This window comes from Takifugu rubripes, chromosome 12, assembly GCF_901000725.2.
Source record: "Takifugu rubripes chromosome 12, fTakRub1.2, whole genome shotgun sequence".
Lineage (NCBI taxonomy): Eukaryota > Metazoa > Chordata > Actinopteri > Tetraodontiformes > Tetraodontidae > Takifugu > Takifugu rubripes.
Window position 1 is genome coordinate 7,943,791 of NC_042296.1, and position 22,660 is coordinate 7,966,450.

The window sequence follows — 22,660 nt, forward strand, 5'->3', positions numbered from 1 at the left end:
GATTATTGTGTATATTAAATTAAACAAGTATACAGTAGTAAAATGAAGAAAGAGGAGTTTCCCATGAGACGATGCGCATCAATCTTCAAATAAAAGAATATTTAAAGATTTCAGATTAGTGTCGCCCTCTGCTGGACACACCAGGGAATCACAACTTCCCGTTTGCTGCTCCGAAAACCCTCCTGGTGTTAAAGTCCATGAATTTGCTATTTAAGAAACTTCTTTTAACGTAGTTGCTGCTAAAATGCCAATAACGAAATAGCTTATTAAAATTCCCGCTGTAACAAAAGTTTGAAAGTGTGAAAAATCCTTCTGTACCAGTTGGCTGTGTTTCACGTTGAGAGTTGTTTTACCACACAATGAGGAAGTCCCGTGGAAAGGAAATGGTTGCAGGAATGCTGAGAACCTGGTCACACCGGAGTGGTTCTGCCTCTATCCTGGCACAGTATCATCAGGATCATCCTCAACTGTCGGTTCTGCTGGCAGCTCCACTGGTCATGTGCCTTTTGTAGAATATCCAACCTCTTTAAAGACGAAACACAAAATGGAGTCGTCTTCTGATCACAACGGGGACGCTGTAGAGAGATGTTTGATTAACTGACAGGTCGCTGCCAAGACTTCACAAGTGATTGTTGTTATTCAGCATGTGGGAAGCAGCTTGTTGACTGGGATCTCCTGAGAAGGCTGCTGGTGGGAACATTTCATCATTAAAATTAGAGCTGGAACCAAGCTGGAGAAATAAAAGGCCTATTTTTAAAGCAATAAACGCAGCGGGTTTTAGTTGCTCACCAGGATTATTCCTTGTCCTGATGCAGAACCGAATGGCGACGCCCACCAGCAGCAGCAGAACCACCAGGATCACTATGATAACAGCAGCACCAGGATGGTTTGAGGATGAGACTGGAACACAACACTGAACTTTTACTGCTCAACATGTGAGGTTATGTTCATTTAAATGAAGAATCCCAGCGCTATGATCCGAGTGTAGGTTAGAGACAGGGATTGAGCCGAACATGTACTTCAGAACTGAAAAGGAAGCTTCTTTGGACATGATCTTTACTGGACCTTCAGAGGCTCACCAGTCTCCCCCCAGTTGGTCCTGATCTGGTTTTTGTCCAGTGTTGTGGTGATTTCCTTCCCTCCAGACAGCTGAAACACACACTTGTAGCTGCTCCAGTCTTCAGGTGGGACTGAGGACACGTTCAGGTCAACACTCATCTGGAAGGTTCCGTCAGGGTTGAGGAGCATCTCTCCGTGGTCCACGTCCTCATGGAGCTCCTCTTCACCTTTCCTCCAGGACAGTGTGGCTCTGTCGGGGTAGAAGCCTGTAGCGTGGCAGCTGACAGGAGAGGAGGGGGTCTTCTGGAGCAGAGACACTGACGGCAGCTCTGGGGGGACAGAGAGGAACCCATCATTTGTCTCATGGTGGTTCATCAGCAGGACAAAGTCAACCTTCGCCCCAATTTAAGGCTTCAAATGCTGCAACTGTTTAAACCTGATCAAAAACACCTGAAGAAGCTAACTGGGTCGGTAAAACTGAGAAGAGTCACGTTTTCCTGCATGTTGGACATATTAATGCAGGCAGTCAGTGACATCATCCTGTCACCTGGTCCTGCTGAGTTCTTACAGAAGGTTATCGTGTCTCTACCTGTTCTCTCCAGGTGCTCCTTCATAATGGCAGAATATTGCTTCATCCTTTCTGGAAAAACCTTGGTGATGTACAGACTAATCCTGAGTGTTCTATGTTCATCAGAATCCCATCTGGGTTTTACAGCGAGAGCCTTTGGTGTCAGAGCCGTCCAGTGCAGCGTCTTCAGGTCCAGTTCCAACAGGTCTTCTCCGTCATAACCAAATTTTGAGAAAGCAGAGATTTCTCCTGTCTCACTGTCCAATTCACAATGATCAAGCTTCTGTATAACATGGACACCTGCTGGGAGAACGCAGAGGTCAGTAAATCTGGAGCATGCTATGCTAATTCACCTCCTTTCTTGAGTGCACAATGAGTTCTGCATGGAAGAAAAAGTGGATCATGGTCTCACCTCCAGTCTGATTGTAGATCTCCTTCACATTGTACATCCAGTACTTCATGTAGGCTGGAAAACGCTCCACACACTCTGCAGTGTACCAGTCCAGCTGTTCTTGGTGATGGTCCAGGAACGTCTTTGCCCAGTTTGTCTTTGGCTCTACTTTCTTTTTCGTGGTGTCGCAGTATCCAGCCTCAAGTCCACTGACCTCCACACTTGCAAAAAACTCAGGGATGTTTGGGAGTCCAGAGGACAGGGAGTAGTAAATGGTGAGGGACGGTTGCACTAGGAGACAAACGGGAGATCTTTTAGAGGAGCCTTAAGACTGCAGACTGTAGGAACTCCAATAAATGGGCTGGAACCTGTGAGGAGGATCTTTTAAAGTGCATATAATTGTCCCATGACTGCTGTTGTTCCCCAGGGCAAGGCCTACTTTCTGCCACCGCGCTGTCCTCGCCTCACCCTGACTCTCGTTGAGACGCTTTTTCCTGCTCGTTCGAGGTCTCCACGTCGCCCTGCTGGAGTGCAGAACTCGCAGGACCTGACTCCCGTGTTGGCTCCCCGCTGGAGCTCTCTGTGCGCCCCGGAGGACTGGACGAGTGCTTCCCTGCGGTCCAGAAGGACTGCCAAATTAATCTTTGAATAAAGACTTTTTTTACTTTTACCACTGCGTTTTGCCTGCTATCAGGTCCTGGAAAAAACCTAAACCTAACAGATTCCTCTGAGTTGCGTCTGATAGATGACCCCAAGTGTGTGAATGATCGCCAAGCAAATGGAAACCTTGGTTCATTTCCGAGTCTTTGTTGTTTTTATTCAGAATAAAAGAAAGTAATCTAACTATAAGAGTGAAATATGTTTATGAAAGCTGCAATTTAGCCTGAAATGAAAGTTACCTGACTGAATTCAGCATTTCCACATTTAAAATGATCAGAACTGACCTGCTGAAGAGTCGGGCAGACTCATTAGTGCCAGAAGAAGCAGAAAGTCGAGGGATTTCCTGGAAAAAACCTAAACCTAACAGATTCCTGTGAGTTGTGTCTGAACGGGGCCAAAGTGAAAGTGAAAGCCACTCGTTTTAGTGAGAGCTGGAGGGTGAAGGTGGGGGGGGGGGGGGTCTCCAGTTAGAGCAAACTTAAAGATCTAAAGTGTGTGTTGCTGCAACAGTCTGTCATTGTTGATCTAATGTTTAAATCCATCAATAATTCACTCCTTTAAGCCGGTGTGCGAGAGCTGCCCCACCATGACGTCACCTCCGGAACTAACGCGCTCATTACCGGGTGAAGGGCTCTCTCTAGTGTCTGATCACTACACTCAACGTTCTCACACAATTTCCTAAAACTTTTGACTCTTTCAACTTTTGACCTCCGAGTTTCAGTCTGGCGAAAATCTGAAAACTGTTGGAAAGCTGCAGCGGAGGTCTTCATGTTCCCTCAAACATCTGGAGTTTACTGGGATTCAGAGTTCTGGGTGAACACACACTTTATTAAAATAAGTCTTCACTCTCTGAACTGAGATTTTCCCTTTGATAATTATTCAGGGATCACAGGTCCAAATTAGGAACCAACGAACTTTAAACTGCAGCTTGTTTATTTTTCTGTTTGAAGAGTTTTTTTTCCAGCAGAATTCTTTTACATAGTTGCAAATTCACAAGGTCATTTTATTAATTCAGTGGGACAATTTTACAGCCAGTAAATGAAAAACAAAATAACAATAATCAAGTGATGATAATAAAAGCATTAAGAAATAGAATCCATATAAAGATTTGTTACTAAAAAACGTCTCAATATCTAAAAGCTCGTGTGTTGCTGGTGTCTTGTTGACATCAAAGTGATTTATTACAGAATAAATCCACCAAGATTTTGTATTTTCAACCACTTTGTCTGGTTAATGAATAAAAGTTAGTGATCATTTCTTTGGGTTTGGACACATTTCTAACAAAGATCCTTCACACCAGTCCATGAAGTCCTGAAGGACAAACTGGTGGACACACACTCACAATCACAGGGTCATCGACACCTTTGATCAAATGATATAAAACTAATAAAACCCAAAGGAAGACTGGATGGAACTCAGTTTAGCCAGCAGTTAAACTCATTTATTACATATTAAATTAACAGAAATAAATTAACTTGAAATCTGACCAAACAGAGATAATTGTGTGTTGGTGCCTGTTTGTGTTCCTGGTTTTCTCACTAGGGGGCGTGGCGGATCCACCTGGGTTCTCAGGTGACCGTCACACCTGCAGCTGGTCACCGATCTCCACTCTTCAAAAGCCGCCGCCTCCCGATCACCAGCGTCTGGTCGGTTTGTGGTCAACGTGGGTCAGTGGTGTCTCCTCGTGTTCCGTCCCGTCAAGTAATATTATATATTTAACATCTTTTAAACAAACCCTTTAAATGTGCCCTTAAATTATGAGTTTACACAACAGTTAATGTGAACACATCATCCAGAGATACATTATTGATTGGCTAAAAGCTGAATAAAGACCCAACACCCCCATTATTAAAGGTCACGCTCATGTTTAAACCCAAATCAATCAATCAATCTTTTTTTATATCACGTCTGTTATAATCAGAATTGTTTCTAGGCGCTTTACAGAATCTGATGGCCTGACCCCCAACAAGCAACAGTGGCAGGGAAAAACTCCCCTTTAATAGGAAGAAACCTTGAGCAGGACCAGGCTCATGTAGGGGGACCCTCCTGCTGATGGGGGGGCTGGATAGAGAGAGAGGAGAGGAGAGGAGAGGGGGGAGGACAGGTAGAGGAGAGAATAGGTAGAGATCAGGGAAATACATGAATTATATTAATGATAATAAACTGCAGTTAGAATTGAGTGGGTCAGTGGGGTCGGAGGTCAGGAGGTCAGCATGCAGCTGTGAAGGCGGCGATACGTGTAGATCAGTGGTCCTGAACCTTGTTGGAGGTACCGAACCCCACCAGTTCCATATGCACATTCACCAAACCTTCTTAATGTAAATGTTTATTTTCACCTTGTTCAAAGAACAAACCCACAGTGCTTGAACTCACAACAATCTGCACGACTGCAAACCAGTGTGACTTCTGCTGTTGCCTTGGAGACCAGTTCAGATACGCGTGGCTTCACCTTGGCAAGCGCCGCTCTCGTGTCATTTTCACAGCAAAGTCTTTTCTTCGTTTTTACGTCCAGCATCCTCCAAAAGGATTGCTCGCAAAGACATGTTGTAACAAATGCTATAAAAGATTCCAGGGCTTTATTAGCAATAACTGGATCCTTTTCCCTTTGTTGACACCAAAACGTTGAGAGCGTTCTTGTTCTGAAGAGTTGCTGTTGAACCTGCTGAATTTCAATGATTCCGTCGAGGTATTCATCATCGACACCTGCTGTCCCAACAGCAAACGTGGACGCTGTCTCACCCGTGCTGGAGATGACGCTCCTGTAGGGGAGTGTCCGCCCAGAGACGTTGCAAGCTCATCTCAGTGCGTGGAAATTGCTAAAATGAGAATGAACTCAGAATCTTTGAAGCAATCTGCACGACAAAGCTGGTGTTCTTGCAAAAACAGGGCTAATTCCACACGCATGGCAAAAACAGGGTGCAGCACCTGTCCCCGGGACAACCGCCCAACATTAGGACGGTGCAGCAGGACCTCAGATTCACAGCCCGTTTCTTTACACAGCTCACTGAAGATGCGGAGCCTCGCAGCACTATTTCACACATAGTTCGCACCTTCCACTACAGTTTTTAACACTTCTGCCAGTTTTGGAGGCGAGGTTTTTGTTGCCAGCGCATGCCTGTGTAACTGGTGGAACTCCGCGTTGTGTTTTAATGAGACTCTCGTGTCCAGGATTATCTTTTTATTCTGACAGCAACAAATAAAAATACGAATAAACAGTTAGCAGCCCGCTTCAGTTCCTAGACACACACAAGGCGGGAAGACGTACATTAGCGAAACTCGTCATGGCAAGTAAGCTAACGGTCGAAACTGTTTAAACTTCATATTTAAGTGCTGGTATGTTCATTGTATTTATAACATGAATAAACAAACACATCAAACAATCAATTAGAATACATAAATGTATGAACAGAGAACCAAACGTAACTAATCCGAATTGATGTGATGGAAAATGAGACACCCGCCTCTCCCACAAGAGTATATTGCAAAAGGGGAGAGGCGGAAGGATCACTATCACTTTTATAGGGGACACCACAGAAGAAGAAATGCAGGACACCGGAAATTCTGTATGGACCATATTTTGTGTAATTAAACGCCCCATAACATATTATGACACAAAGGCCCTGTTACACCTGCGCAGAATACAATGCGTGACAATGATGTGCGGTGCATCGACCCTCACTGACGCACCAAAACCAGACTCTTCCCAGCATGACTGGAGCTCCGTCCGTACAAACTGCAGAAACCACATCCCATAAAAGATTGTCATCTCTGGAGAAGTTATCCACAAGCTTCTTCACATCGGCTGCCTTAGTTGTTGTTGTAAGAGGCTTATAAAATAAAATATCTTCTTTTGTCATGTCGTCTTTTATATAGCGCACAAAAACAGCAAGCTAGCTTAGATTAGAAACGTCTGTGGTCTCATCGAGTTGAAGGCTGAATTGAGCCAAGATGTCTTTACTCGTGTCCTCTATTCTGTCGCTGATGGTGTCATTTGAAAGAGGAATTTGGGATAATTTACCTTCGGCCGCTGTTCCGAGTATCGGATTCGCCATCTTTAACACAGCTGGTTTTATGAGTGTTTCACCGGTGGTGTGTGGCTTAACCTGCTTTGTGATCAGGGAAGCAACTTCGTACGATGCTGTGAGGATCGGTTTGTCAGTGGGTACAAATCCAAAAGAAGGCAGAGTGGCCTTTTCATCGAATCTGGCTCTCTTCACCTTGAATTCAGCAGGCGTTGTGTTCTTGTATTCCCCATCTGCAGCTTCAGGAAATGCTCCTGTAGTTTTGCCGGTGCGAGACCAGAGTTGCTCAACATTGCAAATCATGCAGATGGGACGCTGACTCCCATCACGTTCCGTGATACATGTGAATCCATGTTGTACGTATTCGTCTGACCACTACATAGTTAGTATGGATTAAAATATTAAGGACGAAATCAGACGACGTAGTACCACGTCAGTCACACGTTGACTACTGAGCACCAGATTCCCTGCAGCACTGATCGGCCAAGCAATGTAACGTGATCATCTGCAGCCAGTGACGGCCAAGCGGGGCGTCATCACCAACTGACACGATGAGTCGGGTGTGTCTTCCCCTCCGTGGCGGAGGCCCCGCCGAACCCCCGAGACTGGCTCACAGAAAAACTACACAAGAAATAACATCACTGATCTACTAGGTGTGGAGGAGAGGAGAGGAGAGGAGAGGAGGGGAGAGGAGGAGAGGAGAGGAAGCCATGACCCAGCAGGGTGACAGAGGCCTGTCAGGTGATTATGTTTCTGGACCCCGGCAGCCTCAGCCTATAGCAGCATAACTAAGATGTTAACCTAATGATTAGACGGCCTCCTAAATATGGTAATTATGTCTAGGATAATAAATGGAAATGGAAGGTTTTAAGTTTAATCTGATAAGGTTTGGGTTTTTACAGGACCCGTAAGCAGGCAAAAACCCAGCACTGCTGAAGGTGGAGGAGGCACTGCTGAAGGTGGAGGAGGCACTGCTGAAGGACAAAGAACAGCTGGAGGAGGGTAGATTTCTTTGATGGGATTAGAAACCATCAGATCCACAATTGTTGCTTCACTTCCCAAAAAATCCTCAAATCCCTCATCTGGATCTTTTGGCTCCTCAACATCTAAGTCCTCCATCAACTGGGATGTCTCCTCAGAATTGGGGTGCATGTCTTGTAGAGGTTCATTATTCTGCCTCAGCAAGTACTGCACCCCAATGAGTTCTCCTGACAAATATTAAATTGGGAAATTTTGAATAACAGAACCATCCCAAACTCAAATAAAAACAATGCACACAGGCACTTTTGACACTACCTGTGTATTTTGCAGGTGGTGAAAACCCTGGAATAAGTTTCCTGCCAAACACCTTCTCGTAGTTGCTGTTCACACAATGAACCAACTCCCCTGCGTACGTGCGCAAAGTTGAAGGTTCAGATGTGACAGCAGCAGCGGCCCGGTCTTGATTCCAGCGACTGAGTCCTTCCAAAAGGTAGATTTGGTAGTTCAGCAGGTTCGCACTGTTCCCTTGAGAAACAAGTAAAGGAAGTAAAGTGTAAGAGATTCCTGATAAATGAGAAAAAGCGAAGAGTTACACACAGAGAACACTATTTATAAGGTAATAGTCAGAACCCCAAATCACTGTGGCTCATAGGCCAACAACTTTAAAAGCAAAACACCATTAAATCCCCTGGCCTGAATTCTCATTATAAAGAGTGATCATGAACATTTAGCACAAACCTGGAATGAATCGATTCAAATGGCAGTGAAACGATTCCAGAGACGTGGAACCCCTGGCACAGCGGAATGTTTTTAATACCACTCCTCCCTTTCTAGTGCTCCCAGTCTCCGTGTATAAAGCCAAGCCAGGAGGGTCCTGGATGCACCTCACATGCCGCCTTTGGATGCGCCAGATGTGCTGCATCCTAACAGTGTCTAGAAGCGGAACACCCAGTGCATCATTCCCCTTGCCAGTCATGAGCTCCGTAAGAAGCTGATCAAGGAGTTGGATGGATGTCTCCTCTCCACGGGTCCGTCTCCTGCAGTGCAGCGCAAGCTCGTCTTGTGTGATGTGTTTGTCCAACTCCTGGTCAGAGAGAGCGGGCCAGCCCTCCTGCAACAGTTGTGCCCTCTTGGCCCTTCTGAGCTCCGCCACATCTGTTGCATCCCACTCAAATATGCAGGCTGACATGCGTGCCATGAAGGTGGGGTACAGCTGATGTGCATCAGTAGTACATCCCACTGCCAAACGACGCATGAAATGCCAAATGTCTAGACGGACAATCAAATTTGGCCACCGCCCAAATTTGGCCTTGCTCTTGGTCTCGCCCACCTCTTTACAGCAGCCGTTGTCCACATAAAGTGCAACAGGAGGATCCATACCTGCGCTCTGGTACCTGAGGAAGTCATGTTGGTGCATTTAGTTTTTTATTCTGAATCCATCCATAATGTCACTTTCATTTTTTGCAATTCTGTTAAGCATTTTAGAACTCGTTCTTTTAAATAGCTAATAGTTCATCAGTATTGTCATTATTACCTGTCCATCAGGCCTGCAGCCATAAGATCCAATGCTGGACCCTCACTGGCTGTTAGGACACTAATGAGTACCTGACCCATTTCGTTCCCCACAGAAGTCAGCCACCGGGCAGTGCCCTTGGCAGTTCCACTGAGCTTCTTGGTGATCTGAAAATTCAAAAACCGTCAGAACATTTATGTAAAGATTGAGTGTATATTATTTGGAAGATGAGAGCTATTCAAATTCTAACCGTCTTAGTAGAGTCCATTTTTAAAATGCATCCATAGACTGAAGTTATCTTAGCCTTAATATCCTCCAGCCTGTTCAGGATATCTTGACTGTACACAACAAGGAGCCACTTATAGCTTGGTAACACCGCTGATACTGGGGGCTCCTGGAAATGTGGTTGCAGCAGTCTAGAGGCATCCATGAAAGCTGCACACTGTGCTGTGTACCGAGCAACCCGCTGGAGCCACTCCTCGCTGTGGTTCTCCTTTAGCTGGAGAATAATCCTTGATGGACTGTTCCCTAGGCCACGCTCACGCAGCTGACGGATCACTCTGACGTCACAGGCATATCTTTAAAAAGGAAAAAAATTATTCTCTCTTTCTCCAAACTACATTTTGATGTGTAAATATGTGTAGTGAGTGCATATGTATGTATTTGTGTCGTGTACCTGCGTGTCAGGATGACCCTAAACTCTGAACGGTGTTCCAGGTCCAGCTGCTGGAGAATTGCCTGACTCCATGACAACTGGCTAGTTCTGCACTTGGTGCATATCAGGGTCTCTGTGACCAAGTTGTAATAGCGGTCGACATCAAGGACCTGGCGCACTCTCCTGTGAAGACCACCGCTGGCCAGTGGATGCCCATTACATGCTGGCTTTAAGCAGAGCAGCCGTACCTTCCATAGCCTGTACGGCATCCACAGCAGCAGAGACTGTGCGAAGAAACGGCAAGGGGTTGGAGCCTGGTGGTACACCAGAGATGATGTGTTGGATTGCAATACCTCTCGTGTGTCACTGCCAATCCGCGTGCTCTTTAAATGAAAACTTCAAGTAAACAAATGTCAATTTCAAAATGTATTTAGCAAACAGAATCAATTCAAGATACAAATATTACAGAGCTCCGGGCCAGTTCATAACCCTAGCAACAACAAGTCAATTGTCAGGGCATGAAGCCTGACAACCTAACTATCCCTTGGCCCAGTTTATATAGAAAGACATATGTAATTATTGATGCTAATTCAGTCCAATCCAGTCCTTCTTCTTGGGTGACTTCATCTTCTTCTTCCTGCCTCATTTGGTGTTGCTGCAGTCCTTCTCCATTGTCTTCTCAGATGGCCAGGTCAGAGGTCTTATTCCTGTTCAGAAACTTATCAATCACCAGTAAATTATGCTGTCATATTTTACGATGGGGGTCTACCATTTCCTGTCTGCCTGGCTCCAACTGTCTAAGCAGTATTCATGTCAAAGAAGGGTCAACTGACTTGCTCGTGTGTATTCCTACTAAAGATTATATAGTATTCCTAACTTCTAAACTAACTGTAACAGAAAACAAAAACATATAGTATAACGCATGCTAATAAGATAAATAATGCTAACAAGATAAAATAATTCTCTTCACCTGCTGTAGACTCCATGTGCATGCAGCTCTTAACCACGTCATGTGGTTGTCCACAAAAATTCAAGACGATCACGATCATCGCTTGTGCGGCCTTCAATCCCATGTTCAACGGCTCTAATGAAAGATTTATATTCCAGTGGCTCCCCTTTAAATGTTGGAATGGCGAGGTCTGGAAGTAGCAAAGCTTTAGGACTCTTCACCAGATATTCCGTAACGCTGGCTTGCTGGGAAATAGCTCGGCAAAGTCCTTCGAGCACTGCTCCCTGTGGGTCTATACGCTCAGGTTTTGGTGCAGATGTAACCGGTTGAGAAGTTGCTGCTGGAGCATTTGGTGCGACTTTGATGTGGGTCTTGGTGACAGCTGAACGGCAGGTTGACTGGTGGGCCATGTGTGCGTTTCTTCATCCTTTTCACCAGCTTTAACTGTGCCACTTTCTTCTGCTGCAGCCTCATCATTTTGCAGCACCTCCATTTTAGCGTCGGACTCGGCCAGCGCAGTTTGCATGGCATGCATTTCCTTTTTAGCCTTTATTGAAGCTTCAATCCTCTTTTGTTGGGCTTCAAACGCTTCTTCTCGCTGCCTTTTCTCTGCATGCCATTCTGCCTCTTCCATGGCCAGTGTTTTTTGTAAAGCTGCAGCCTTTGCTCTTAATGATGCTCGCTCCATTTCTGCCTTCAAGCTGATTGAAGATGCTGATGAAGCTGAGCTTCCACTTTGTGATGTAGCTTTACTTCTAGTGGTCACTTTTGTCGATCTGTCTGTGGGTGTTATACCTTTGTCACATTCTTCAGCATGCTCAGCACGCCTCAAACCCTCTTTCATCCACTCCTCACATTTCCAGAAAAACATGTCCATAGATTTATTTATTGGATCAAACCAGCTAGTTTGATCATCCACAAATTCCTCTTCCGTAAATTTCTGCAGGCAAGAGTTTATCTCCAAAAACTCCATCTGCAAGCCACTGAAGTCAACACGAAGCTTATTCTTTACAGTGTCCACGTTCACATCATCCTCCATTAGCTGTTTAATTAGCTTTCTTAAGCTAATTAGCTGTGAGAGCTTGCGCTTGCGAGCCTGGATATTTCTAGACTTCTGATCTTCCATACCCTTCTCAGTCATTTTTATTATCCTTTTCCACTGTCCTTTTCCTCCATGAACAGTTATTATTTCCACTTTAATAAAAACGCTGAATCACCACGGAGTTTCACCTCGTTATTCAGCCGAACAACGATCCTTCCTGGTTCACTCACGGATCTCAACGAGCAGACTTGGATCAATTAACCTCCGACGCCAGGCTGACGAGCTCCCTCACGCAGCTCGTCACTTTCCTCCTCCAAAGGTCTCCGAGACTTTTCCTTCTTTTATCCTCCGTTTCCAGTTAGACAGCTCCACACTCCAAAACTCCACGAAGAGCGAGTTTCTCGACTAAATGTAGGTTCCTAATGGTTGAAGCCACGAGCCCGACGCTCTCCTCTCCTCTCGTCCACAAAAACACTCCAAACGATTTCCCGGTTCTCAGGTTTTACTCCAAAAACATGGACATGATACAAAAGATCCAGCATGACATAAAAAACAAAAAAAAACAAACAAATTCGGATGGCTTGAAATCCAAAAAGGCAAAAAACTTAGCTAACTAGCGAGCGAGAAACTGCGTGGCTCCCCTCCATGACAACTGCCCCAGGCTGCGCGAGACAGTCTTTTGTATGTAAATGACTGGAAATCTCAATTAAGGCATATACGCAATTTTAAACGTAAAATCCTCCACGCACACCTGAGTCAAATAAATGAACTAACAACTTATTAATGAACTGAAACGGTACTTAGGCTCCTACAATCAATCATGTCTTTGTGAAGGCTTTACCGGCTGAGGAACAACCATCGATCTCTGTGGCTGCAGCCTCAAAACTGCTGGCAAACATGATGCTGGGATACAGAGGAATGGGACTCTCTGTGGGAAGCATGATTTGTGGATGGGACAAACAGGTGTGTATGCATGTGTGTGTAAAGATAAAACAATACCAGTCATAGCAGAATGGAGCTTCCCCTAGTCCTGGTTAACTATACAGAGCCCCTAACTAACCCAACTCCCTCTCTAGTCTTCGTGAAAAAAAAGCAACCATTACCAGCCACTGTCTCTTGTTCCCTGGATGTGTCCCAGTCTCTACCCACTTTACCCCAGTCACAGTAAGATCCCCCAAGACCAGTTCCCCTACTGGAAACCAGCACTATACCTCGAAGAGGGTCCAGGAAATTTAAATGCCTGTCCCAAACCTCAGCAGAACTGGTTTATTGCTCAAATCCAACCAGTGCACAGAGGGGGGGCAGGTCATCATAACACTGTGGGGCGTTCGTGGGTGGTGAAGGTCATTCTGAATTCATTTTTGATTAGAGTATTTGCTGGAGAAACTCCGTTCATTAAGTCAGGAAACTGGAGTGACCTCTGACCTTCAGCATGAAATAACCTCCTCACCGAGTTGGTTTCCTCTTTAAAGGATGAAGGATGAACAAAAAGTGACCTTAAACACATAATGAGGTCACCCCTTACCAATATTACCACAGTTAATGGAAAAAACTAAAAACATGACCGTTAGAAAACCAAGAAATCAGAGAAAACATGAGAGGAACAGATAAAAACACTCTGACGACATCAGGCTTCAACATAATGAAGCTTGAACGTGAAGAAGAGGAAAAACAAACGCATCATAACAACATCTCTCTGCAGGGCCCTGGTCTTTACTATGTTGATCAGAATGGGAATCGGTTCTCCGGGCAGATGTTCTCCACTGGCTCTGGGAACAGTTATGCCTACGCCGTGGTGGACAGCGGCCTCCGAGAGGACATGACAGTGGAGGAGGCGTACGATCTGGGCCGTCGGGGCATCGTCTACGCCACACACAGGGACGCGTACTCTGGAGGAGTGGTCAATAGTGAGTTCTCCCAGAAACAAGCCTCCTATTCTGGAATAATCATTTCTGCCTTTTACAGCTTGTATCTGGATTCAAAACTCATTTTACATTGAAAACTTGAATGTGACTCTGTTAAAAGTCTTAATTCATAATTTAATATCTGAATGCAGAAGAAACATCCAGACTGATAAAACCAGTCTGGTTCTGGATGGAACAGGACATGTTCAATAGGGATTAGAACCCTTTTTGACAAATATGTGAGTAAATCTGGAGTGAACTGAATAGAGGTTGTGTGTGTGTGTGTGTGTGTGTGTGTGTGTGTGTGTGTGTGTGTGTGTGTGTGTGTGTGTGTGTGTGTGTGTGTTTCCAGTGTACCACATGATGGAGGACGGCTGGATCAAAGTCTGCCAGGACGACGTGTCACAGTTGATCCACCTCTACAAAAAGGAGACGTTCTGAGCGACTGTTGCTCTCATGCAGCCTGTTTGATACATTTTCTCTCAAATGTACCAGAATTGTGGCGAAGCTTTGAATAAATCCTAAAATAAAAAGGTAATTTGTTAAAATCTTTTTTTTCTATTAAATAAATAAAAGAACATAATTGTTAGAAGTGTCTTTAGGGTGGCTAAATTGTGAAGACACGTCCTGCTCAAATGTGGCCCAGTAAAACGTACAGATGTTGATGCTTTATGCTGATATATTCTATATATGACGTCGTTCACACTTTGGTGTTCTGCTGAAGTTCAGATGTTGAACCCATGTGAGGTGGAGTTGAGGTAGAAACAGGAGTGTAACAGGCAACCAGTAATAACTGGGTGTGAATGTTAGTTTAACAATCTAATACATGATGATATGACACTTTGAGCATCAGTGAAATAGATGAAAAGTCTAAAAATCTGCATCATGTTTAGAATCCGACTTTATTTTAATAATTCCATCACAACTTTTTCATTGTTTCACTAAAATATCTGCAAATGTTTCAATATAAATATTTTAATGAGACAAAAACCAAATTAGCTGCTGTTGAAATGTAGCACAGCTTATTTCAGTCTCATTATGGGACCAGTCTCAGAACTCTGCTGAAAAGAACCAACAATGTTGGAGAGAAACAGCTGATAGAGAAGAGAAGGATCAACCTTGGACTCCAGAGAGAGATTATAGATGGATTATAACAATGTACCTACAATAACAGCTCATTTACACAAAGTCTTTCTGGTCTTTAGTTTAATTAGGAACAATTTCAGTTGGTCTTTTTACAAACTTATTTTTACACATCTGATTTAATGACAGAGACCTTCTGATTTGGACCATAAAACATGAACCAGACTGTCTAGATGAGGAGCATCTTCACTGTTTAAAGGCTAAATTAAACTAAAATAAAACTTGACAGATCAGGAGCATCACAACCTGAAAGGAATCAAAAAACACACCAAAACAGGGTTGGGGATTTTATTGAAAAGCAAAAATCAGCATTAATCTAAATCTAAAGCAGCAGAAAACTCCTGCAAAAATCTTAAATTTGTTTCCAGCTTCAACTTTCATCTCTACAACACAATCAGGAAATCATCTTTTAAACAAACCCTTTAAATCTGCCCTTAAATTATGAGTTTACACAACAGTTAATGTGAACACATCATCCAGAGATACATTATTGATTGGCTAAAAGCTAAATAAAGACCCAACACCCCCATTATTAAAGGTCACGCTCATGTTTAAACCCAAATGATGACAAGAGCGATGATTTCTGGTTCTTTCTGTTTAAAATCAGTTGATTTTAAATGAAAACTAAAAATCAGCGCAAACACCACAGTTTTATACTGAATAACAGCAAAGATCTGATAATTACAACGTCTAAAGTGTCTAATGGTTAATAAGCTGTTGCATTTATTCCAGGAGAACACTCCTCGTTCCAGAGCATCCTGAAAAGAAAAAGACCAAATAATCAAACACACTAAACCAGAATATTCATTGTTGATCCAGTTTCACCAGAGGAGCAGCTCAATGAATCAAAAACAAGTATAAAGCTGCTCTAACATGAAGCCACTCACCCTCTTCATGCTGACGGTTCTCCTTTAGTTTGGAGTTGACTTCAGTGGCTCCTTGACCTCAGAGTGACCTTCAGCTGTAAGGTCAGAACAAAGATTCTTAGAGCAGAAACCACAGTTACACACAATTACTGCAAGAGAAGTTCAGCAAACACCAGAGAAAATCCAAATGTGATTCAACTTTTACTCACGTTTGGTACATTTGCCTGCAACTGAGAAGAAAGTCGATTAGCTTTGCTGCTTTAGATCTTTGACAGAGATTTTATCAACATTTTCTTCTTCTTTTGTCATTTAGACTAAAGCAAAAGCAGAGTGAAGGATTAAAGCTCTGCTTCCATCTCCATCTCTCACCTTTCTTCTTCCTGTAAAGGAGGAAACCAACGACGGCGACGAGAACGAGAGCCAGAACAGCAACTGCAACAGCAGCGATGACGGCCGTGTTACTGGGATCCTCTGCTGGAGAGGAAACAAGCAAAACCATCAAAACCAGCACAGATGACAAAGACTAAAGAAGATCATCTCCAAATCTGTTCATCTGTCTGAATTATTTAAGTGTGAGGAGAGCTGACATCTTTGGACGTTTGCTTGTTTGAACATTTGCTATTCCTGCTCATGTCCTGTAATTAGATCCTGTTGACTAAAGAAAAGAAGAAATATTCCTCAGACAGTAAAATCAGAGTGTGCTTCTCACCACCAGACTTCCCCCAGTTGGTCCTGATCTGGTTTTTGTCCAGTGTTGTGGTGATTTCCTTCGCTCCAGACAGCTGAAACACACACTTGTAGCTGCTCCAGTCTTCAGGTGGGACTGAGGACACTTTCAGGTCAACACTCATCTGGAAGGTTCCGTCAGGGTTGAGGAGCATCTCTCCGTGGTCCACGTCCTCATGGAGCTCCTCTTCACCTTTCCTCCAGGACATTGTGGCTCTGTCGGGGTAGAAGCCTGTAGCGTGGCAGCTGACAGGAGAGGAGGGGGTCTTCTGGAGCAGAGACACTGACGGCAGCTCTGGGGGGGGACAGAGAGAGGATGAGAGGGAGGACCAGAGGGGGGTGATGGGGAGACAGGGTAGGAGGAGGGGGGGTGGGGTGGGTGGAGAGGGGGAGACAGGGTAGGAGGAGGGGGGGCAGGTGGGGGAGAGACAGAGACAGGGTGGGGGGACCAGAGGGGGCCGATGGGGAGAGGCAGTAGGAAAACAGGTGAAGAGAAGTGTGGGAGAGGGGGAGAGAGGGGGTGGGGGGAGAGATGTCGACAGGGTGGGAAGACCAGAGGGGGGCGATGGGGAGAAATGGTGGTAGAAAGAGAGGGGAGGGGGGGGGCAGTAGGAATGGAGGTGAAGAGAAGTAAGAGTGTGGGGGAGGAAGGAAGAGGGGGGACATGGGGGAGAGGGGGAAGGTGAGGGGAAGAGAGAGGGAGGGGAGAGAGGGGGGAGCGGTTGGAGAGGGGGAGACAGGGTAGGAGGAAGGGGGGGCAGGTGGGTGAGACAGAGCGACAGGGTGGGGAAAGAGTGGGGAGGAAATGGGGGGGAGAGGAAACAGGGTGGGATGAAGAGGGGGGAGGTGGGAAGGGGGCAGTAGGTGGAGGGAACAGGTGGAAAGAAGGTAGAGTGACAGAGACGGAGGGAGGAAGAGATGTGTGGGGGTGGAGGGGGAGAGGGGGAAGGGAAGAGAGAGAGAGAGGGGAGAGAGTGGGGGTGGGGGGAGGTGTGTGAGTGAGTGAGAAAGAAACAGGGTGGGAGGAACAGAGGGGGGAGAGAGCGGGTGGAGAGGGGGAGAGGAAGAAAGTGGGGGAGAAGGAAAGGTGAGGGGAAGAGAGACAGTTTGGGAGGAGGGGGGGGGCTGGGGGGATGACACAGGTGTCCTGCAGGTGTGTGATGTCATGCTGCCACAGGTCATGTGACTCTACCTGTTCTCATCAGTGAGCTCTTCCCATAGTTCACATACTTCTGCAGCCACTCGATGCAAATCTGGGTGTAGTAGGACTTCAGTTGTTCTATCCCAGCTTCATTCTGATCCCACTTCTGTTTGGTTTTCACAGCCTCTCGTTTGGCAGCGACCCAGATTTCTTCCTTCAGTTTAAATGAGACAAAATCTTCTCCATCAAAACCAAACTGATCAAATCCATTCCTCTCTCCAGTCTCATCGTCCCACTCACAGCCGAACATCCTCTGATAGATGTGGACACCTGAGAGACAGAGACAGGGACAGAGACAGGGACAGGGACAGAGACAGAGACAGAGGTGAGTAAAGCAGAGACGTCACAGCTCACCCACCTGTCAACAGGTGAGACCGTCTCACCGTCCCCCAGAGACTCACTGATGCTCCCAACAGCTGTCTCTGGTCTGATGGACACTGTCCTCACCTGGACAGTCCTCATTGATCCTGACTGAACCGTGTCACCCTTGTAAACCTGGAATCTGCTTCCCGTTTCCTTCACTCACGTCTTTATTCCAGCTTTTCTTTCCTAATAAACTTGATTCTTCTCTCAGTTTTGCTTTCATGATTCTGAGACGGTTCTTTGATCTTTATTCTGGAAAAATGGACCAATACAATCTAAAATCAGAAAGTTCTTAAATCTGACTCAGAATCCAAAGTTGCTGGTCCCTCGTTGCTGATCAGGCTGTAATTGCTCGTTGTGAGTGTTGATGATTCCTCGTCCGTGTTTTAATTCTTTTCTCCTGGTAGGAAAACTGAGCTTTGATCTGAAGCAGCTCCATGTTGGAGGGTTCAACCTCCCAGATCAGGAGGGCTGGGCAGCCATTTTAGTTCCATCTGGCAGCGTTATTAGAGCGTCACACCAGACAAAGGGAGTTTGTTGATGGCAACAGTCTGGGAGGAACATGGAAACTGTATCAGCCTGAGGATTGGATGGATTTGATTCATCTTTCCATCAGAAAATCCTCCAACATCGTTGCTCTGATCTTTAATGGAAGCTCCTTTTCTTTGTGCAGCTGGGATTTAATAAACTCATCATGAGATATTTGACACATTTTTATCAAGTTGTTGAAGCTGTTGCAGCAGGTTTTTGCCCTGGTTGATATTATATCCTGATGTTTGTCTAATTCCTTCCTACTCCAGCTGATATGGAGGCGTCGCCATGGCGCCACTTTAGTCACAAACCATCAGCACACACAACCTTTCCTTTCTTCTTCTGTTTCAGCTCAAGAATCCAGCTGATGATGGGGAGATTTGTGCTGCTCTGCTGTTCATCGTTCTGCTTCTCATGTTGTTATTAGAGCTAATGAGGCTCAGAGTCATTAGAGCTTTTGGGACGACTGGAATCAGAGCTGGAAACAGCGTCTGTGGACCCGTCGGCTTTTCCATCCTGAACCTTTTTAGGGGGTTATTTTAGTCGGTAGAACCTCTAGATGTGGAAATTCTTGGACTTCCTTGTAGTTGTAATGATGCCGTTTCAGATGAAGTGATTTTTAAAAAGGGTCTGATTCTTTGAGTCCTGCTGTGTTTAAGCTCTCTAATATATGTGAACCTCTTTGTTCTGAACTGGTTGTTTCTACATGCAGGCTCCTGTTGTTGCTTCTGTCTTTAGAACCTTCCTCACTAACCATGAAAGAGGAGTCAGTTATTGGCAGATATACAAGTCAGTTCATTATTATGACTCTAAAGTCTTTTGAAGCCTTTTTCCCAGCTGCAGGTTTAGTTGCTGTCATTCAGAATATGCTGTTAACCTGCTGGTTTCCTCCTGAGGGGATAGAACTCCCGGGAGCCTCTTTATTCCACTCTCTTCTTCTTTTTGACTGCACATGCTGACATTATTCCTCTTGAAGTTCATTCTGACCAGTGAGCGACCCTGATTCCACCTCTATTTGCCTGTATTGAAGATCAATCTGGACGTTAGCATTAATAAATCCATCAATGTCTCACTCAAAAAGTCAGATACTATTGTTCAGTTGTAGAAATATTGATAATAAAGATGTGGAAGAACATTGATTTGACTTGATGGGACTCTGTCTTAGCTGGTTTTGTTGCCGACTCATCAATACAAAAGGTCTCTATTTTCTGTCCAACAAGTCGCTAGAAGATGCTCAATGACGTCGTCTCACAATCCGCCCAATTATATTTACAGGTTGTTGGAACGTGAGAGGAGCAATGTTGCTGTGGGAGACACCAAAAGTCAGCAAAACACCTTAAATATGTTTTCAACTGCAAATAAACGTTTAATCTGTTGATCCTGTTTTGAACTTACCGACTTACTGTATTTTTGCGACCATAAGACGCAATTAAAAGTCTTAAATTTTCTCTAAAGTGGACAAGGTGTCTTAACATGTGATGTTCATGCGTGCGCCTTATGTGTGCACTGAGTTCCAAAATCTGTAAATGCTTTTCAACATTCGCAAAAGCCATTTGGGATTCATTTCAGATACAGAATATGATGTACGTGAGTGCATTGCTAAATACACGCTAGCATGCATGTTTTAAGTTAGCGTAGCGGTATGTTTTACCATGCCTGTGCCTTATTGTCGCGAAAATAAGGTAAATCCTTTCTATAAATACAGCTAAATCACATTTGTCCTGCTGAGTCTCATGCTAGAATATGACTCTAAATCAAGAAGATTCCTGCTATGTGGGCTGGACCTGCTGGCCCTACGGCCGACCTCCTCCTGTATCCAGCCTGGAGAGCAGCAAAATGACCCAAAAGAGGCTCTCTGGAAGTGTTCCTGGTTATGTTGCTTTTTAAGCTTCTTGTCATGTTTCTAAACTTCTGCTCCATTATGAAGCCTAAAACAAGTGACAGGAACACAGGAACACCAACCCAAACACACGGAACTGTTTATAGAAGACTTTAACTGGACTACATTTGTCATCTAAATGGACTAAAAGAGAAATGTGTCAGAGGGAGAAAATGATAACGGCTCCGGCTCTAATTCCGCTTCATACGTTGATGTTTGTCTCCACCAACAGCAGAAAGAGTCACCAGATTTGTTGCTGCTCCCTGAGCAGATGTAGACAGGAAGTCACAAAGTTCTCAAAAGGGTTTTGTTGGTGTCACTAAGTGGAGCCGTTGGCTGGAAATATGAAAAACAGGCCCAGCCTCTGGTTCCAGGAGCAAATGTTCTGTGTATCTTCATGTGTTGGTGGGTTCATTTTCCTGTTTTTGGTGAGATCATCAGAACTAAATGTGGCGTTCATGACAATCATTCATTAATGAAAGGATGAAGTGGTGAAATGAGCCAGTGAGTGTTTGTGGGTGTTCCCAGATGAATGGATGATGCACAGACTCACTGTGGTCCACTTCAGCTCAGCTCAGCCGCTACAAACAAACGTGTGATGTGCTGAATCCTCTAGTTTCTGCAGGTCATGTGACCTCTACTGGCTAACCTGCCGCTGACGCTCTGACCAACGTCTCTGGGGTATTATGGGATGGTCAGAAACAGTGTGAGTGAGGCAGGTCCGGTCCAGTTTCAGCGTTCTGCTGAGTCGGAGTGTGTCTGAGCCCAGAGGAGGCGTCATCACACTGTTGGATCAAGGTGAGTGAAACACTCCCAGATGAAGAGTGTGTGTGATCACCTGATCACCAAAACACACAACCGGACGCCAACAATAGTTTATCAGGAGTAAAGAAAAGTCAACTCACCTCCAGTTTGGTTGAAGCGCTGCTTTGCAATTTCAATGTTGCCTTTGTAGGTCTGCTGGGCACGAAAAGCAATGTAACTCTCTCTGTTCCAGTACTGAGGATCATCTGCTGTAAATTCCTTCATCCACTCCTGTTTGGGCTGAGATCTCCTGGTGTTGCTGTCATAGTGATCAATCTGAAGATCATCAACCATCCCAACAACCACAAACTCTGGGAAGTTTGGAACTCCAGAAGATGCAGTGTTGAAATACTTCAGAGTGTGAGTCACTGAGAGAAAAATATCAAATATCACAACTTTACTGTCAGAAACGACTCAACAAGAGTTTAATATTAATAACACACAATCAGAAAACAAAATTAAATATAGAAAAAGACTAATTATTCATTTATTTACACTTTCATTAGTTTCAAGTTTTTAAAGTTATTTTGATTTTAAATTCATCATTGGCTTAAAATTTTTATCAGCACATTTTAAAAAATTAACTAAAAAATAATCTGAGACCAGAAAAGAAACCCTTTTATTTTCTTTAAAATAAACCTGTTTATTTTTCTTTCCTAACTTATTCAGGTTAATAAGTTAGTCACTATTTAAACGAGTGATTAATGACAACTTGAGCTGTTTCCAGTTAAACCTGAAACACTTCAAAATCTCCCTAAAATCACTGTAATTTTATTGAGGTTTGTTTCATAAGTTCATTTATTTGGAGGCAAATATAAAGTATTTCTTGTGGAAAGATTAATGGCAACATGTTAAACATCCCAACACTGATTTGGGATCCTGTCTTCAGCTTCATCAGGATCACTTCTGTTCTGATTAAAGCTGATTTTTCTCCCTCACATGTTGGATCAACTGCAGCATTTCCATCATCACAAGTGAAGATTCTCCTCATGAGGAGCTGCTGTTGAAGCTTTATTCTCAGACTGGGATCAACTCCACAGTGGTTGAGATTCTGCTTTTCTTCATCACATTTATTAATGATTAAAGTTTAAACCCTCCTGATATGAACTAGATTCCTCTCAGTCGTGTCTGATAGATGAGCCCAAGTGTGAGAATGATCGCCAAGCAAATGGAAACCTTCCGGAAATTTAGCCTGAAATGAAAGTGACCTGACTGAATTCAGCGTTTCCACATTTAAAATGATCAGAACTGACCTGCTGAAGAGTCGGGCAGACTCAGTAGTGCCAGAAGAAGCAGAAAGTTGAGTGATTTCATGATGAAAGACAGTTTTTGTGGTCAGATACAAAGTGGATGATTCCGCCTCGACGGTCCGAGAAGAAAATGAGGAGGAAAAGCGGAGAGAA

At 44.4% G+C, this 22,660-nt stretch overlaps 5 protein-coding genes across 8 annotated transcripts; 1 reads left to right on the forward strand and 4 right to left on the reverse strand.

Annotated features, from left to right (window-relative positions):
• Window positions 1–835: 835 nt before the first annotated feature.
• LOC115251833 (T-cell surface glycoprotein CD1c-like) lies at window positions 836–1,449 on the reverse strand (the record flags this gene model as incomplete). The annotated part of the gene is made up of 2 exons (XM_029845502.1): window positions 1,080–1,449; window positions 836–900 (listed from the first exon to the last, which is right to left on the reverse strand). Coding segments are annotated over exons 1-2 (420 nt in total), but the record flags the coding sequence as incomplete, so codon positions are not given.
• A 38-nt stretch (window positions 1,450–1,487) lies between these two features.
• Window positions 1,488–2,987, reverse strand: LOC115251834 (major histocompatibility complex class I-related gene protein-like). Its single transcript, XM_029845503.1, has 3 exons — window positions 2,963–2,987; window positions 2,040–2,342; window positions 1,488–1,927 (listed from the first exon to the last, which is right to left on the reverse strand). Exons 1-3 carry the CDS (start codon window positions 2,985–2,987, stop codon window positions 1,500–1,502), a joined length of 756 nt encoding a protein of 251 aa, XP_029701363.1. The 3' UTR covers window positions 1,488–1,499.
• A 4,533-nt stretch (window positions 2,988–7,520) lies between these two features.
• On the reverse strand, window positions 7,521–10,302 carry LOC115251638 (uncharacterized). 3 transcript variants are annotated; one of them, XM_029844617.1, is made up of 7 exons: window positions 9,871–10,302; window positions 9,445–9,772; window positions 9,216–9,361; window positions 9,012–9,075; window positions 8,420–8,614; window positions 7,997–8,206; window positions 7,521–7,908 (listed from the first exon to the last, which is right to left on the reverse strand). In XM_029844617.1, the coding sequence occupies exons 1-5, from the start codon at window positions 10,116–10,118 to the stop codon at window positions 8,567–8,569; spliced, it is 834 nt and encodes a 277-aa protein (XP_029700477.1). In that variant the 5' UTR covers window positions 10,119–10,302; the 3' UTR covers window positions 7,521–7,908; window positions 7,997–8,206; window positions 8,420–8,566. The 3 variants fall into 3 exon arrangements, with proteins under 3 accessions (XP_029700477.1, XP_029700476.1, XP_029700475.1); XM_029844616.1 differs by having other exon boundaries at window positions 8,420–8,920; window positions 9,871–10,298; XM_029844615.1 differs by lacking the exons at window positions 9,012–9,075; window positions 9,216–9,361; window positions 9,445–9,772; window positions 9,871–10,302 and having other exon boundaries at window positions 8,420–9,001.
• Window positions 10,303–10,978: 676 nt separating this feature from the next.
• Window positions 10,979–14,292, forward strand: LOC115251835 (proteasome subunit beta type-8-like). Its single transcript, XM_029845504.1, is given in 5 exon segments — window positions 10,979–10,986; window positions 12,675–12,700; window positions 12,703–12,803; window positions 13,543–13,747; window positions 14,097–14,292. Coding segments are annotated over 5 exon segments (429 nt in total). The 3' UTR covers window positions 14,186–14,292.
• Window positions 14,293–15,161: 869 nt separating this feature from the next.
• Window positions 15,162–22,660, reverse strand: LOC101067752 (H-2 class I histocompatibility antigen, Q9 alpha chain-like). 2 transcript variants are annotated; one of them, XM_029844614.1, is made up of 8 exons: window positions 22,511–22,660; window positions 21,359–21,625; window positions 17,672–17,950; window positions 16,463–16,774; window positions 16,123–16,227; window positions 15,963–15,977; window positions 15,775–15,848; window positions 15,162–15,645 (listed from the first exon to the last, which is right to left on the reverse strand). In XM_029844614.1, the coding sequence occupies exons 1-7, from the start codon at window positions 22,569–22,571 to the stop codon at window positions 15,799–15,801; spliced, it is 1,089 nt and encodes a 362-aa protein (XP_029700474.1). In that variant the 5' UTR covers window positions 22,572–22,660; the 3' UTR covers window positions 15,162–15,645; window positions 15,775–15,798. The 2 variants fall into 2 exon arrangements, with proteins under 2 accessions (XP_029700474.1, XP_029700473.1); XM_029844613.1 differs by having other exon boundaries at window positions 15,963–15,983; window positions 22,511–22,659.